Source organism: Danio rerio, chromosome 9 (genome assembly GCF_049306965.1).
Source record: "Danio rerio strain Tuebingen ecotype United States chromosome 9, GRCz12tu, whole genome shotgun sequence".
Lineage (NCBI taxonomy): Eukaryota > Metazoa > Chordata > Actinopteri > Cypriniformes > Danionidae > Danio > Danio rerio.
The window spans coordinates 25,443,444-25,461,636 of record NC_133184.1 but is presented as its reverse complement, the minus strand read 5'-3'; the positions used below and the strand labels follow the sequence as shown (position 1 = coordinate 25,461,636).

At 37.6% G+C, this 18,193-nt stretch overlaps 1 protein-coding gene across 1 annotated transcript; it reads right to left on the bottom strand.

The window, feature by feature from the left end:
• Nucleotides 1-730: 730 nt before the first annotated feature.
• ints6 (integrator complex subunit 6) lies at nucleotides 731-16,996 on the bottom strand. The gene is made up of 18 exons (NM_001126428.1): nucleotides 16,556-16,996; nucleotides 16,394-16,471; nucleotides 15,803-15,952; nucleotides 13,514-13,603; nucleotides 13,078-13,261; nucleotides 11,371-11,496; nucleotides 10,958-11,106; nucleotides 10,655-10,807; nucleotides 10,407-10,539; nucleotides 10,144-10,238; nucleotides 9,957-10,067; nucleotides 9,666-9,881; nucleotides 6,584-6,710; nucleotides 6,273-6,415; nucleotides 6,005-6,176; nucleotides 3,901-4,239; nucleotides 3,497-3,590; nucleotides 731-1,998 (listed from the first exon to the last, which is right to left on the bottom strand). Exons 1-18 carry the CDS (start codon nucleotides 16,664-16,666, stop codon nucleotides 1,905-1,907), a joined length of 2,565 nt encoding a protein of 854 aa, NP_001119900.1. The 5' UTR covers nucleotides 16,667-16,996; the 3' UTR covers nucleotides 731-1,904.
• Nucleotides 16,997-18,193: the final 1,197 nt, after the last annotated feature.

The window sequence follows — 18,193 nt, the reverse complement described above, 5'->3', positions numbered from 1 at the left end:
AGATATACTACCTGACAAAAGTCTTGTCAATCCCAGTTGTACGAGCAACAAATAATAACTCGACTTCTAGTTGATTAATTGGAAAAGTGGCAGAAGGTAGATTTTCTGATGAATCATCTGCTGAACTGCATCCCAGTCATCACAAATATTGCAGAAAACGTATTGGAACCTGGATGGACCCAAGATTTAAACAAAAATCAGTCAAGTTCGGGGAAGGAAAAATCATGGTTTTGGGGTTACATTCAGTATGGGGGATGCGAAAGATCTACAGAGTGGATGGCAACATCAACAGCCCGAGGTATCAACATTTGTGCTGCCCATTACATTACAAACCACAGGAGAGGGCAAATTCTTCAGCAGGATGGCACTCCTTCAAAAACCATGGCACCATCATATTTTATTTTGGTAAAATAAGCATAATCTAGAGGCCTTTGCCTTTATATAAGCCACTTCTGATTCTAAACTATCACTTAGAAGTTAGTTGTTGTTCCTAAAACTTAAGATAGGTGGCAAGACTTTTGTCAGTGTAGTGTGTAGGGTAGTGTGTAGTTGTGTAGTGTAGTATCCATCACACAGTCTACACAAGAATACCAAAATTAGCTACATCTGCATAATAGGAGTAATTTCCTGGTTCGTATTAAAGGAAACACATTTGTAAATAAATAAATGATCACACACTGATTCCTAATTCCAGCTTGCACTTGGGTTTAAATGAGAGAAACAAATAAGATTTGCTGTCGTTTTGAATGACGTTGCGTCACTGAGAATGCAAGTCATTTATTTACATAACTATTCACAGCGTAAAATAGACTTTATTCAAATACATAGAAACAGGCTTTTTACCAAAACATACTTTTAAATTATATTTTCAGGGTCACCATGTACAATATATACAGCATAGTAAAAAAAAAAAAAATCCTCCCTCCCGCAAGAAGCCACAGATTCACCTTTCACCATATAACATGTATGGCAAAGAATTGGTCCAACATTAGGGTGCTGGGTTAAGAGACAGAGACTCAAAGACAAACCCTACAGAAAAAGAAAATAAGGCTAAGGGATACTACATATTTGGCAGTAATGTAGGAATACATTAGCAGCAAAAAAAAAAAAAATCCATGGCAGTAATTAAGTAGCTCTTAACTCTGTCCTGGATGTTTAAACAGCAGCTACATTGTTAGAATGTTTCCTTTGTATCACCATTCAGACGTTGCTTCTTTAAAATTAAAATTAGGTTAGCCTATGTAGATTTTACAGTCCTTGGTTTCAAACAGACTTTTGCCATGGTTTAGTGGTCTAAAAACCACAGAATGTGTTTTGATAGCAATTAAGCAGTTGCTGTAATTATACTGAAGCCATGTGTAACAACAATGGTCTGTAAGGGCATCAGGAAACATTTCAAGAACAATGTCTTCTGCAACACCATCATTCCTGAGATGTTATTTTTCAAACAATGACGACTTCTGGAGTGTGCAAGTCTATATTTAATTATAAAACCTCGGTCATATCTCCAAACATAAAGAATTGGCCTGTTTATTGGTGTAGAATATTGCTGATTTAGTTTCTTTATACGAGTGTTTGGTTTGGTGAGCTTGCAGAGCATATTCCTGAATGACATGTTTATATTGGCAATCATTGGCAATGTTGGTAAATGCAACAACACAAATGAGCAGATGAGGGGAGAAGAGAGCTTAAGAAAGCAGTGCATATTTATGACCATGTGTTATAGAAAGGGCAACACTTCCCATATTCCACAATCCTGAGGTTTAGAGACAACCCAACAAAAGTCCTTGTCCATAAAATCAGATTCAATACTGATAAAGACCGGAGACACACGAGTCCCATGTAACGTTACATAAATAGTGCAGATCAGTGCTCGAGTCCTTCAAGTAGGGCAGATGGAGTGCTCAGAAACTGTCCAGATGATTCATGCCGTTGGCTCTTAAGTGAATCTCCTCTATGAAAATCTCCAGCTGCTCGATTAAGACCCTCTTCTTAAATCTGCACTCACAAACACACAACACATGCCATTTAATTAGCAATCAAAGAGCTTCACTCATGCCATCAAAATAGAGGTACTAGGGCTGGAAAACTGCTTGGATTTCAGATACAATCCGTGCAATAGAAAGAAGGAAAAAAATAAATCAAGAATGAGACATAAGATGAACTACTTTGAAGTCATTTATAGAATGCATTTTATTGAACATTTAATTAAGATAAGATGCAAACACAAACAAACTTCATGCAAGTAATTTGTTTGTAAAGAATGCAGAAAAGCAAATGGTAGACTGGAAAAAACTTGCATGGTGATTGCCCATGTTCTTCAGTCATGCTTTTTGCTCATTGTATTTATTTTTATTTAGTTGACCCGTGAATCTTACTTTGTTGATTTTGAATGAGATTTTTTTTCATCTGTCTTTTTGCAAAAGATTAGTAATATTTTACATTTACACCTTATTGACCACTTCTTGTGAGGTGCAAACAGAAATCTAAAACAGAAATTTATGTAAAATTTTCAAAAATGTAACAATTTTTTTATGAAAACCCCTAATGGTAAAGAAACTTAAAAGATTAATGGATACAAAAAAGTAATAAAGTTAACTGGTGAACACTTGCATCTGCATGTGGTAATTAAAAAAAAATAGCTATAACCGTTAGCTGAAGTCGTGATACCATGCTCACACTGTGATTTCAGCCACAATTTGGTCGTCAGAGACAAAATAGGGAAATCTTAAAAGATTTGTATATTCAAGCTAAAATCTGTGATCTTTAATTGCTGGTTTCACATGTTCACCAACAGCTGCTTGATGACCACTGTCATCAAATCTCCCTCCAATGAAGTATTGGCAGAAGATGTCAGGCACTTTTCTCCAGTGTGACTTCAGTGACTTACATTCTGAAATGGGAATCATGTTCGTGCAGTCTGACAAATTACCTTCGTATAGAATTATTCAAAATCCTACAGTGTTAGCTGGACTTAAAAAGACCCAGTGTAATGTGCAGGGTGTCATACAACGCAAGTGTTAAAATATGGGTTTTCACATAATGCCTCAAGTATACTTCGGTTTCAAACAATAAGCACATGTGCACAGCCAAATGCAAAAAAATTTAAAAAAAATATTTCGCAAAACATACTCCATTTGACTGCACTTAAACATGGATGAATCTTGTGGACCAGTTGATTAGTGCAACAAATCTGAGAGTACAAGAAAAGCTAAATACAAAACTGTCTGCATGTCAGTCATGCTGATGATGAAATGCATTCATATGCAACGAATTAAAACCCTTGAATATAAACTACAAAATATCATTTTAAAAACTATGCTAGCTTCTATGCCTATTTATTACAAATAACAGTAACTTTTCTAAAATTAATTTTGTATTTAACTGGTCAAAAGACTTTTTAGTGGCAGAAGCCAAAAGGCCAGCAAAACGCATTTAATGGCCAGTGATATCTGTGCAGTTAAACTTGAGTTTAAATGTGGAGCTAAAAGCTTACCTTGCAGCCTCTTTGATTATGCTCTGCAAGAAGATCAGGCGCGTTTCCAAACTGCCCTGGATTTGCTTGAGAAGGTAGAAGATTTTCTCATAACCTGTTTTAAGACAGAAATGGGAACATGCATCACATAATAAGCAATGCTCAACAAAACAACACCGCAGGAACAAATTAACTAATTAAAACCAGCTGTGACTGTTACAAATTTTTACATCCATCAAGAGCAGCAGACATGACCAGTTGATTTAACAAGTCCCAGGACAAAAAAGCCTATGAAAGACTCCACGTCCTTCATTTACTGGACGTCATCCAGAAAAGAGCATCAGGGGAGGAAGTGAAAATAATGCAAACACTTGAGCGGTGTTAAGCTGTAGACATTTTCTGCATGTGTGGGTGTTGTTACTTACGTCTTCCAGGTTTCCTGATCTCCTTGGTGATGAGCACTCGGAGTTCAGAGTTGAGCTCCTGGCTCTCCTGGTTTCTGATCTTCTTCAGCTGGCAGGGGTACTGGTAGCGGTGCGGGGCCTCCTCTTCCCCCTCGCTTCCCAAAGACAGCTCACTGTCACTGGACTGGCCATTCTCCTGCACGCAGTCCTGCTGGTTCTCAACCTCTTCTGTCTGGAGATGGTTGCTTTGCTGGATCACTTCAGACTCCGGCACAGGATTTATATCGCTGTCCGAGTCGCAGTTTGGCTCGAGATGATTGGTGATATGGTTTTCCAATTCCAAGTGATTGTTATCGGGAGCTGTGTGGGACCAGACATGATCAATAAGTTTTTATTAAAGAATTAATCACTAAAAATAGTAGAAGGCAAGGGTGTAAAAAAGGCATTCTGCTTCTGCATGAATACAATATTTTCTGCAATACAAGATTGAGCATCACTGAGCTCATTTTTGAGCAAAACTGCAGCAACTTCAAAAACACACATGTGAATCAGTCCACAATTAAGAACTACTAACTAATAAAAGTATTTGTACAGCACCTAGTCCAAACCCAAGTATTATAAATCAGATTTTAAGCCGAAAAAAAGTTAGTTACCAATCGTTTGTAACATTTTATTGTGGAGTGAGTCAAACTAAAATGTAGGGCTGCTCGATTATGGGAAAAATCATAATCCAGATTATTTTTGTCATAGTTGAAATCATGATTACTCAAAACGATTATCAGTTGAAGTCAAAATTATTAGCACTCCTGTGAAATGTTTTTTTTTTTTTCCAAATATTTTCCAAATGATGTTTAACAGATTCAGGATTTTTTTACAGTATTTCCTGCAATATTTTTTCCTCTGGAGCAAGTGTTATTTGTTTTATTTTGGCTAAAATAAAAGTAGCTTTAAATATGTTGAAACCTATTTTAAGTTCAATATTATTAGCCCCCTTAAGCAATATATTGTTTGAATATATTGTCTGCAGAAGAAACTACTATTATGCCCAATTACCCTAATTAAGCCTTTGAATCTGAATGCTTGTACATTGAAAAATATCAAGTAAAATATTATGTGCTGTCATCATAGCAAAGATAAAATAAATCCAGAAATGAGAAATGAAATATGAAATGAGTTTTTAGAAATGAGTTATCAAAACTTTTATGTTTGTTGAAAAAAATTCTTTCCATTAAACAGAAACTGGTGGGGGGGGGGGGGGGGGGGGGGGGGTAGGGGTTGCTAATAATTCAGGAGGGCTAATAACTGACTAAAACTTTACCTACAAAAGTCCTTAGCTACAAAAGTCAAGGGCAGTGAGGGATTTTGTCCTTTTGTTGTTTGATTACTAATGATGGAAACAGGCGGCAGCAGGAATATTTTGCGGGGTCACTTTAATGGTTTCTCTTTCACATGTCTTTTGATTCTCAGCTCGTTTGTTTATTACACAAATGTGAGTTAATGTGAATAATCACTAAACACTGCGTTTTGACACCTATTTGACCATTAAAGCACTTACATTAAGATGACTTTAGATGTGTGTGCTCTGTTCGCCTCTGAGCGCACAGTGTGCGAATGAGACCGAATGATGACTGTATGTTTGTGTGCGTCTCAGTCGCGATTTTAAAAACATGATTTGAATGTAGATCAATGAACGATCCGCATCCCATGCTGCAATTGTTACATACAGTACGTGCTTTTAGTTATTTTCATGTGAAACTGAGCTTTGCAGAGCAACAAATGTGTACAACTGAAAAGGGGGCGGTATATGATGGAATAATCGTTTATCTCGATTAATGATTTTCAAAATCGTTAGAAGAAAAAAAAAAAAATCAAAATCGAATTTTCGATTAAATGCATAGCCCTACTAAAATGTTTATAATTTTTGCAAGCATTTGACTATTATATGTAAATCATGTGGCTATATTTCCAAATAAAAAGTACAAAATGAACCATACACGACGCAAAGCTTTATTTTAATTAAACATCATCTCCAATGCAACAAATGCGAAAGCAAAAAAACTAACAATAAAAGAAACCAAACCTGGTAAATAAAGAGGTCTTTTCTGCATGCATGTAGGATACTCACTTCTGGATGGTGTTCTAGGAGGTGTATATGCCCGTCCAGGCCGAAGCAATGGAGACATGCAGCGCCTGCGTTTAGGTGCCCCTCCCACAGTAGGACTGCTGGACTCACCAGGACGTTTGCCTTTGCCCTGAGTGCCAGTAACAAACTCATCTGCCTCATCCACCATCATGGCCTGACAAAAAAAAAAGAAGAGAAGAGAAAAAGCAATTTGTCTGAAATTCGAATCTTTATAATGCTGTTTTTTCCATCAGTCAGACATCAAAAATACCTTCTTGTCCAGTTTAAAGGGGTTACCAAAGGTGTGCAGACGTTTGGGCTGATCAGGGTCTGCCTCTCTCAGAGGTGATGGGCAATGCTTCAAGAAGTCCTGATAGTTGCCCATCTGAGCTATAGGCACACTGTGAAGCTGATCTGCAATACAAGTATTCATTGTAAGTTGTAGAAAATTATGAATGTAAACATTATCATGAAAATGATGCTTTTAGTGGTCCTAAAAGCCACAATATTTAAGTAAACTTTCCAAACATTCAGAAACTCTTTCAAGAAAAATCAATAAGCATTTGACCAAGAGAGTGTTACCTTGATCTTGCCCTTTGAGAATACAGATACTGGCATGCAGAAGGTTCCTCCTCATGCGGCTCAGCTGGTCCAGAAGATGAGCTCTTGGGATATCGTAAGGGTTGCGCAAGCCCTGTGGTTTTAATGCCTGGGGGAACAGAAGGATGACAAAGATGAGGGGTCTGAATTGAGAAATAAACTATTGATAAACTGCTTGTGTGCACAAATGTTAATTTAAGCGGTGTAAAAATTATCGTTCTGTTAACTTTGATAAGCTTTATGTACTAAAAAAAAAAAAAAAAAAAAGCAAATATATACAAATTTAATAGAAATGTATTTAAAAAGTAAACTTAACTAAACTTGATGATGGCACGTTCCTTTTGGATGCTGTCATTTTAAAAATTCTTCCCCAAATATATACTTTCACTTTAGACTCAACATCACAAAGACTTAACAGTCTGCTTAGTTTATGTTAATGCATTCTGCATTTATGATGCAGTGCAAAATCATGTTGAGTTAAACAAAAAGCATTTATAAGCTGAGAGACACAAACGAGCACTAGTATTGCATTTCTGCCTGCACTGAAATCTTTAACACGATATCACCTGAAGGATGCAAGTTTGCAGCATTAACTGTGAAAGAGATGCTGTAAACACTTAAGCAATGAACAAAGTTAAACTGTGGTGGGCAGAGTGAGTGCTGGAGTAGAAAGAGAGAGAGAGAAAGTGAGAGCAAGCACAAAAGAGAAAGTTCTACTTTAGGGGAGTCATCAAAATAGAGCCAGTTTCTGGTTAAAACTGAATCTTAACACAATCTTTATTTGTGCAGACCAGAGATGTATAAAGTACAAGAGACCCATACTTAAGTAAAAGTACTCTATCAAAAAGTGACTTGAGTAGAAGTAGAAGTGCTCTTTAAGCACCATACTTAAGTGGAAGTACTAAAGTATTCATTTTCAGTTTTTCAGTATTCAAAACATTTTTTGTACTTAAGTATTGCAAGTAGTTTATTTCAAAATTTACTACTCAAGTACTGAAAGTAAAAGTACAAGTATTGTGTAATGTAGTTATTAAAGAAAGCAGCCAAAATACACTAACTGTTTTGTTTATTTTAAATATCTTTTTTGGAGCACTTGATTAAGCAGAACGAAAAGAAAATAAGCTTATGATACTGTTTTTCTCTGTAAATGGTTTCTATGGTACAAGAACTCACATCGTCAGGCCCTTTTACCAGAAAATCCCTTCACTGATGAGATAATTCAGCATGTTCACTCACATACATACTCACTCTCTCTCACACACACACACACACACACACACACACACACACACGTACACTGTACTGCACACACCTAAATGTACACTCTCTCACATTCATACACAGTTCTCTCTCTCTCTCTCTCTCTTTCTCGCACGCACGCACGCACACACTTTTGTAAATTGTGGGGACTTTACATAGGTTACAATTGTTTTTATACTCTACAAATTATACTTTCGATTGCTCTAACCCCAAATCCAATCTCTAAACCCAACTCTTACAGGAAGTTGTGTAGTCTCCTTGTAATATCCGTGTAATACCGATGTTGTTATACATATACATAGGCACACACACACACAAACACATAAAAATACACTCTTTTACACTCTCCTACACTCTCTCTCTTAGGGTGCTTTCACACCTACACTTTTGTTTCGGAACATATCTCGTTTGCCCAGTTAGCGCGGTTCGATTGGCATATGTGAACAGGGCAATCGCGCTCTGTTCCGCGCCAAAGTAATCGCTCCGAGATCGCTTGAATGAGGTGGTCTCGGCTCGATTGAAACGAACCCTGGAGCGGTTCGATTGCAGTGAGAAAGCGATCCGATCCGAGCGCGGTTATATCACAGTGTTTTATGGATATGTAATAGGCATTAGGCTATATGAAGAGAGAATTATGAGTAGGGCGGGAAGTTTCGCGAGTCTCCGGATGCCCGCAAACGAGTGATGATCTCCCGGTAATCTCGCGTCTCTCTCCCAGTCCTCAAATAGGCATCGTCGCGCACCCTTCTCACCCCTCCCTACCGTGTCTCTCCTCAGACACGTCACGCGCGCGCACCATGTCAATCACCACTAAACCACCACCTCTCCTGACAGCTGAGCGGGACGCTGCAAAATAAACCCTGACACTCTGACCAATGTAAGGAGAGTTTACTCGCACGTGACTTGTTTTAGCTCTTTTGGTCCGATTAGAAACTTTGCAGTGTGAAAGCGAACCGCTCCAAGAGCAAAGAGCAACAAATGTAACAATTTTAATCTGTTCGGAACAACTGAATCGATTCACAGGTGTGAAAGCACCCTTACACACACAGACGCACACACATGTACAATCACACTGTTTCTCTCTTACACACATTATTCACTCTCGCTCACACACTCACACTTTGGGAGTTTTGAAGTTTGATTGGTTAATACCACAATAAACAAGAGTTCTGTCTTCTGGAAGCACTCGTGAAACTAAACTAAACAAGCAAACTAAATCCTGTTGCACTAATTCACTTGATTTTGATTATATCAAACAAAACTCATGCACAGAAGACAGAGGCGAAGTTTTACAACATTTCTCCCTAATAGTGAAAAAACGGCTAGTTTGTTGTGCCCTCGTGCCTCCGTCCTTCGCCATAGTATTGCGATATCGCGCATAGGAGATAAATTACGTCATCACGTAATAACTGGTACTGATCTATTACTGAACTGATATCGATCATTTTGACACCCCTAGTAACGAGTAACGATGCAGCACATAAAAAATCTATTGGAGTAAAAGTATTAAACTCATGCAAAATATGTACTTAAGTAAAAGTGGAAGTAGGAGAAAAAAACAATACTCCAGTAAAGTACAGATACTGCCTTTTAGTACTTAAGTACAGTAGTACAGTAGTTCTACTTCTACAGATTACTATAAATTTATAGTAACTTCTGTAGTTACTATAAATCTCTGGTCTCAATTTGTATATAGTGGCAGATGTTTGGGACACTTTGATCAAGGTGCATTTGTTAGATCTGAGTCTTCTCTTTTAGACATTTACATGTCTAATTTATGCATTTGCACAGAACATGTACATACTTTATTCAAGGAAGCCAGCTGAAAGCCAGCAAACTCCTTGGTGTTTGCCTCCATTGGAAGTGCTGGTCCATCTCCCATGATGCTCTGCAGAAGCTGTGTGAAATCCTTCCTGTTTGCCAGGGATAGAGCAGAGCTCCTACAACGAAGTTTAATTCCACCTTCTGGTGCCACTTTTTTTCCCACTGAAGCACAAACTCGGTCTGCCTCGATCTTCGCCTGTAACATACATAATACAATGATATTGCATGAAAGTTATTAAATGGAGACCTAACAGGTTTTGCCAGAATGTACCTGCTGACTGAGCTTTTTAAGATAAGACACAACACTGTAGCTGAGGCCATATTCCATGTTGTCTGCTAACAGGTTTGGAGCCCCCATCATTCTTAATGCTTTCCGCAGGGCCTGGGAGAATCAGGATGAACAAAATTATTTAAAAACACTGCTGCAATTTAAACAAAAGAGTGATTCCATTACTCACTGGGATGTAGTAGGGGGGCATTGTTTTAAGATAATTTTCAAAAGACTGTCGCCACTTCACTGGAGGCTTGAACTTATGCACAACAATTAAGTCATCTAGAAACATACGACACAAAAGCAGATACATAATGAAGCAATTATTTTACTTAAGAGTAAAAGCAAGACCATAGCAAAAAGAAATTTACCAATTCTACAAACTAAATTCCCCATGTATAGCTTTATATGGTTAATTCTACTAAATATGAGCAGCCTGATAAAACTTACCAAGCAATGGAAGCACCACAGGATAGTTATAGGGCATAACAAACAGGTTGACACAGTTGAGAGCTGTGCTAGCCTTCAGATATCCAAACGGTTGACCCAGTTCTCCATATTTAGCACTGTTACACACAAAAACCTGGGAAAGGAAAATCAGCAGAACACTCAACTATAGTACAAGTAACTGTAGTCTGAGTAAACATGCTGTATGATTACAGTGCATAACAGTTCTTAAACATTGATACGAGTATCACCTGCCAGCAGGTATGTGGTGATTTCCTCTCTAGAATGTACTGGGTGAGCGGGGAAGGCTCCAGCTCATACTTGTCGAAGGGCACTTTATCTACCACCATGGGCTCCGAATCCACACATGAAAACTTCACATGAGGGTGAGCTGCACGTGGAGGCTGCAGATAAACAGTCAACTGAGCTGAAAGCTTACTTAAGTTTACAGTACACTAGAAAGACCAAGAGCACATTGAAAAATGACATCAAACTGAAGAAAATAATTGAATAGATAAACAGCAAAAACAGACTTTAGCACATTTTGATCATACCAAAGTAGGAGAGTTCTGGTCAGGCCAGAAGGATTCAGGGATAGGCCAATGGCCAACAGGTACACCAGTTTTAGGGTTGGGTCTCACATAGATCAATTTATGACAGCTGTGCCATACTTGAGGTCCATGCTTCACCTCTATTGGACCATCTAGGAAAAACAAAACAGCAACATTCTAAATGGCCTGGTTCAAAAAATGTGCATACATTTACAAAACTATGAAGCGATTTTTCTTGAGAACCAACTCTGCATTTTAGGATGCCACAATGTTCCCCTCTGAAGTATTTAAGTACTCATCTATTCAAATACATAAAGTGGTAGCAGCTAAAACTGATGAACATGACTTATTACATTGCTACACGTTTATTAAAAATGCTGAGAATATAACAACAAAAACAATGTGCTTTTTTAAACCTTCAGTAGGAGAAGGATCAGGTCCAGTCTTCTCAAAATTGATGACCACACCACTCTGTATCTTCTGTACCAAAGACTCCAGGCACTGGTTCAGCATTCTCTGGGAAAACACGCTGTATGATCGGCCTAAGCACACAGTAAGAAACAGTTCTTTATTGGTAAGTTTTAGTAATTGCATTTGATGGCATTTTCAGTTTTTGTCCTGCAAAGTATAGTTCCAACACCTATCAGACACACCTGGGCTAGGTAATCAAGCTCTTAAGCTGCGGTCACAATGGACTTTTCTCCCTATAGACATCCATTCATACACACACGAATGCGTCAGACCGGAAAGGCAAGTTTGTGCGTCAAGTTTCGCAGTTCACTGCGTTGCAAAGTTCAAGCTTGGTGAACTCTGACCTATTAAATTGCATCACTTGACTGTGTGAGACCAATCAAAGATCAAAACATGACCTCTCTTTTTCAGAAATTTAAAATATGGAGCAATCACTCGCTTTTTTAAATGTCTAATTATCTTGTTTAATCCAGCCCCCTTTCGCAGCGCCGTACGACAGATTTTTGCATGCTCAAACTCTAGTGTGAGTGCAGCTTTACAAGAATTTCTAAAAAAAAAAAACAAAAAAAAAAAAGGCAAAAAAAAAAAATGTAAGTGTGTTGAGGCAGGTTGGAGCTAAAATCTGCAGGACACCGGTTTGGACACACCTAGTTTAAACAATTTACTGCACCTTTTTTCTTGTTAGTTCTTTTTCAGGCCACAGCTATTGACAAATGGCTGCACACACAATCTGATTGTATTTTAGCATTTAATCAGCATGAGGGGGCAGACGTTGTTCCTCCCTCTATAGTGAAGTTAAGTTTTGTTTTTATTACACAGCCTTTTTAGTCAACACACACAGGTTCAGTAAAATCTGTCTTTAACATTAAATCAGCAACTCTCTACACAATTCAACGCCATTTCAAAGAACTTAACACCTTCAGACCTGAATTATGTTCCAAATTTCAAAAAAATGGGTTGTCATGTGATGTCCATTGTAATGGACGCAGGGTCTGAAGGGGTTAAACCTAACAGGGGTAAGTATTGGAGTAAAGTTACATGTTAATTGGACACCAAATTTCTGACATGAACGCTGGTAAATTTTCTCCTGATATTAAAAAATTGTGTGAGTCTTTAATGTCCTATCTGGCATTGCGTGTAAATGACAGGATGAAATATTGGTGCAGTTACACCGGTGTACACCCTGATACAGTTTGATGCAAAACCTGCAGACTCTTGAGTTTTAGATTTGGATTCATATATGCATTTGTGTGTTGTACTGGTATATTTTGGAGTTTTTAAGACTTCATGGAGCAATTTAGCAAAAAATGTGCATTCTAAAATGTTTAAGTCTACTTCCAGTTTCCCTACAAAAGGCTTATGAAAAAGACTACTGAATAATCTGGATTTTTCTTTTTTGTTTAAAAAGTATGTTCTGTAAACTATTAAAGTGAAATATATGCAGAGGTGATGTACAGCATCCAAAAGTCTCGTGAACAATTTCCTGGCTGAATCAGAAATAATAAAATTAAAATTGAACAAGTTCATAAGAGATGTTTACTACCATTTGTTTTTGTATATTCTTTATGTTCTTGAGTTTTAATTATTTCCGTAATATAATATGAGAAATTCAAGACAGTGTCACTCATTTAAATCCAGTAAAGCATACACACCTCCGGTGACCTCACACATGGGTGTAATAGGGGAGGAGTCGAGTGGAACTCCACCCACTGGTTCAGGGTCAGCAGAGGCATGGCCTGGAACACGCAGCACTAAAGAGAAGAGTCGCTGGTCCCATCGAAAGGGCTCTTTGGTCAGTTCACTGCCAGGTAATGGTGTTGTTAACGGTAAATGTAACTGAAGCAAAGAAAAGAGATAAATACATTCAAGTCAACATATCAAGGAAAAGGTCATGTAAGGGATAATACCCTTTTATAACATTTGCATTCTTGCGAATTTTCGCATAAATAATAAAAATAGATATGAAAGAAATGGAAAAAATCTGAAAACAGAAGTTTAACTGGAAAGAAAAAAAAAATCTAATGACTAGACAGAATGGCCGTTATGGAGAAAGTCTTCAAGGTTAGCACATACTGACACATGACCCACCTCATCTTGTACCCCAGAGCTGCCAGTCAGCTTGCTGCCATCAGTTATGGCCACAATGATAGCAGGTTCCAAGAAAAAAGGGTTTCTACCCTGCAAAAGCCAGATAAAACAACATAATTACAAAACAATACTCCTAAAAGCTAAAGCTCATTAGACAAAGTCACAGCTCGAAATACACACTGCTTTAAACGTTAACCAGTTAAACTGATCCCACAAATTGAAAATGTAATAAATGTATGAGTGCAACACATAATAAAAATGCTCAGTTCTGTCAGTTTACACTTAATTGTCTCTTCAAATAAAAGTAGATTTTACGGATGAGTCATTTCTGAAACAAATACATGAATCTGAAATCAAGAGACATCTATTAGCAAGCATTGACAGCAATACAAGATAGGAATCTGTGTCAATTTACCATAGGCAGAAGAAAAGATTAAATGGTATTTTTTTTATGTAACAACTTAAAGCTCTATTATAAGCCTAATCTGTAGAAATTTATCTAATCTAATATATATTAGATAAATATATATAAAGAAAGCATTAAAGCATTGAAATACTGCAAAAATAAAATCTAATTTAGTAACAAAGATGACAGTGCAAGACAAAAAGAGGTATTGTTTTAGAATCTCTAAGCTGACGATAGGTGCATGGTTTGGCCAAATAAGAAACTGATACATTTAGATTAAGTTATATTTTGTGACAGAACTTACACTCAAACCAATGCTGTATGCAGACTGTCATAAATGTACTTACTGTATGTGCAAATGATGGTTATACATTAACTAGTGAAGAAAAGGTGGAGTCAGCAATCCACTGCACCCCTAATGCACAATGCACCTAATCTATATTTAATCAAACCAATTTTGCCAAGTGTGAACACCCTCAGTTCAGAATGATTAAAAGGTGCAGATATTTTTGTAAAAATTAGAAAGAGACCCAGTGTCTGTTATCAATAATGTAGGAATGTATGAAGCACATTCAGATGTTACTTTCAAAACAAACTAATTTGAAGTTGTTGCAATGTCTGTGTGAGACTTGTAAATGTAAACATTAAAAATCAGTTTAAACATGAGTGCAAAAAACATTAAAGTGGGTGAAGGAACCAGGGTCTTAAAGATTATCATGTAAATTACTTACTGTTAACCAAGTTAAGAACTCACAAACAAGATATTCCAATGAGCACAACACTAAAACTAGTATGCAAAAAACAGAATAAAAAAAAAAACACAGCAACTAGGGCTGCACGATATTAGAAAATCTGATATTGCGATATTTTATTTTTCTGCAATAAATATTGCGATATGAATAGTTTCAGAAGATGGTCTGAAAAGCCAGTAGTATTTGCGTACAAAAAATTTAATAATTAAATTGCAAAAAAAATAAAATAAAATTTTGTCTTTAGTCAAAATATCAAAAAAATTCTTAGACCAAGTAAAAATAGTTTAGTTTCCACCGTCAGAATAAATAATGGGAAAACGTTTTTTTTTTGTGCTTTTTTTTAGGAAGTTATTTGCCAGTGGGATATTTTAAATGATCTTGTTTTTGCTTTGAAATGTAGATATTTGGACTAGAAACAAGACAAAAACTAAACATTTTGCATAAATCATAAATACAATGAAGAAGTATAATTGTGTAGCTCCTGGTCAACTATAATTCAGATTGAACAATTTTGCGATGCGACTATTGCGAATATGCACACGGCAGTATTGATACTGAAAGTATGCATTGCGCAGCCCTAATAGCAACTAAACAGTAATCAAATTAAAACCAGTCAGAACCTTTGTAACTGCAAAACACCATCCAGGTAAGCACACAGAACACCTAAATATCATGGTGTGCTGCATGAGAACAAAGTGGCCACATAACAGTAGTTTAAAAAAAAGTCAACAAAAAATGTATAATACAAAATCACACAACTATAGAAATTGTCCAATAGTGCCATCTATGGTTGTCAAATATAATATGACATATGGCCTTTCTATCTTACTATTATAACACCTATGTGAAGTGGGATCATATTTTCTGTCGTTTTTGGATTCATAACCTGCTAAAACAACAACCCACTCAACCTAGGACTCTAGCAGTGGAGCACACAAACAAATCATTTCTCTGTAATCAACGCCCTTATTTGCATTCAAGAGTTTATTTGTTATTACTGTGGGCTACCTGGGGCGCTTGGGATTGTGTTGGCAGTGTCAGTCTACTGGGTGCTTGCTTAACTGTAATGTTGGGGATGGGTGCATGGGATTAGGCCACAGACTTTATACCAGTCAATGGTTTATAACATACCTGTCCATAGTTGTCTATCCCTGAAACTAATCTATTAAGATTGAGCAAATCAAAAGCTGTCCTTAAAGCTTGGCCAAACGATGTCAGTCCAACTGCTTGCAGGTTCCTTAGCTCAGTCATAAAAGTGGCATGACTGTCCTTCCATCCAGCCTGTGAAATAAAGACAGAGCAAAGGATTAGTTATGCTTCAAGAGTTTCTCACATCGATCTGAGGTATAATGTAGAGAGTACTGACGACTCCTAGCGCGCTCTCTCTCTCTCTATGGGTGGCACAACTAAGTCAGGTTACCCCCCCCCCCCCTCCTCTATCTCTCTGGCATACACGCGTGAACACACACACAACGGTGTGTGTGTGTGTGTGTGTGTGTGTGTGTGTGAGAGAGAGAGAGAGAGAGAGAGAGAGAGAGAGAGAGCTCTGTTGCCACACTGAACAAAATGTCGGCCATGTTTAAACTCAAATTTAAGCTGGGCAAAATGTTTTCACACCACAGATGTAGTCTCGACCTCTTCAAAGGCAAAAAGACGATGTGAGCTATGAAGATGTCCGGAGTTAAATAAAGCGGTTTGGGAATGTAATAAAAGAGTCTGTACCTTAATGCCAGCCGGCGCTTCCTCGAAACTCACTAACATGTATCTGTCTCCCCTGCTGGCCGGATCTCTGCTTCTCAGCTGTGGAGAAAAGTGAGGAAAAGCTGGGTTTTACGCTTTCAATACATTAAGACCGCGAGAAAGCAAAGGCGTGTGTTCATTTACCTTCAGGAAAGTCTCAACTGCGCCCTTCGCTATGTCCAGATAGCTAGTGCCCAGATGGGAGCGCTGGTTCATGGAGGCGGACGTGTCTATTAGAAAAAGTAGCACGGGCATTGTGTTGATATTCGCCCCTTCTACATGGACCGAGTGTCAGTGAAATCGGACAAATGCAGAGCAATCTTTTGTTCGCCTCCTGTCGCTGCTGTCAGCACGCTGCTAGCCGGCTAATGCTAACTGACTCGCGCATTCTTTCTGTCAAGAGTGTAACTGTAGTTATTGTTGAAAGAGCGATGCCTTGTAAACTTAAGCAAACCTCAGACCCTGGGGGGGAAAGGTTGTTGATTTACAAGGGAAACGGGTGTTGTTGCTGTAATTTTAAATAAATGCCTAACTTTTGTCATGGTAACTTTCTGTTTAGTTTACGTCCATGATTCTCCTCACACTGAGGTTCGCTCGCGGGCTGCAGTGGTTTTATTCTGCGTTCAGCATTTGACTCCGCCCTCCAAGCGCTGCCCGAGTACCGTGCGTCAAAACGCCTCAACCGATTGGCATCTGAAAATACGGAATTAGCATATTCGTTGTTTACAGGAGCATGCGTGTTAGCTAGCTGATTGGTTCTTGAATAAATCAACATCTACAGTGTTTTCGTTCATCCAAATATTCAGCAACGAGTACCCCTGCGCTATACAAATAAAGCTGAATTGAATTGAATTGAATTGAATTTGATGGTATACATTATTATATGCAGTGTATAGCACGACTGCCTCACACAAAGAAGGTTTGCTGGTTTGAGCCCCAGCTGGCTTAGTTGGCATTTCTGTGTGGAGTTTGTGTTTCCGTGGGTTTCCTCCAGGTGCTCCGGTTTCCCCTAGAGTTCAAAGATATGCAGCAAAGGTGAATTAAATAAACTAAATTAGCTGTAGTGTATGAGTGTGAATGTAAGAGTGGGTGTTTCCTGGTGTGGGGTTGCAGCTGGAGGGGCATCCGCTGTGTAAAACATATGCTGGATAAGTTGCCGGTTCATTCTGCTGTGGCGATCCCTATTTAATTAAGGCACAAAAAGAAAATGAATGAATGAATGTATAAACATGTATAATGCTCATAATATAAATTGGTAACATTTTCATGGTTTACATAATCACAAATCCATCACAAAAACAGTAAACTGCATTTTTTTCTTCTTCAGAACACTTTTGTATAATCAGAATACATTAACTAAATATTGTAATTTAGATTATATTACTGATTTGTAATCATTTTAAGTAATCCAATGTGTAAGTAATATATGTGTAAATAAATAAGTCAACCAAATTAACAGCACTCTACAGAGATTATAACTAGTCAATAACAGGGTTGTGATGGTTTCTTGTAGACTGTCACTGGAGGATGTACAGTAGCCTGATTCTGTGGTGTCGGAATACACATGATAAGGCCTTACTATAAATAGAACAATTTCCACTTTGTGGGTTTTATTATTTACCCAAAAGTAAAAAAAAAAAAAACAAAAACTAATAACTAATCTAACATAATGATTAATTTAATCGTTTCATTTGAGCAAACAGCATTGTAGGTGCAATGGTGCAATGAACCAAAGTATGTGATGTTAACATAACCATATGTAAATAAAAAGAGAGAAAAAAC

Bases quoted from the DNA above. Each gene is read 5' to 3' on its own strand.
- ints6 (NM_001126428.1), bottom strand. From the start codon at position 16,666: ATGCCCGTGCTACTTTTTCTAATAGACACGTCCGCCTCCATGAACCAG. The intron at 11,107-11,370 runs GTTTAAAAAAGC...TGTTTTTCCTAG, and splicing joins TGATCCTTCTCCTACTGAAG to ATGGTCCAATAGAGGTGAAG. The intron at 6,177-6,272 runs GTATTTTTGATG...TTTTTTTGTCAG, and splicing joins CCTTTAAACTGGACAAGAAG to GCCATGATGGTGGATGAGGC.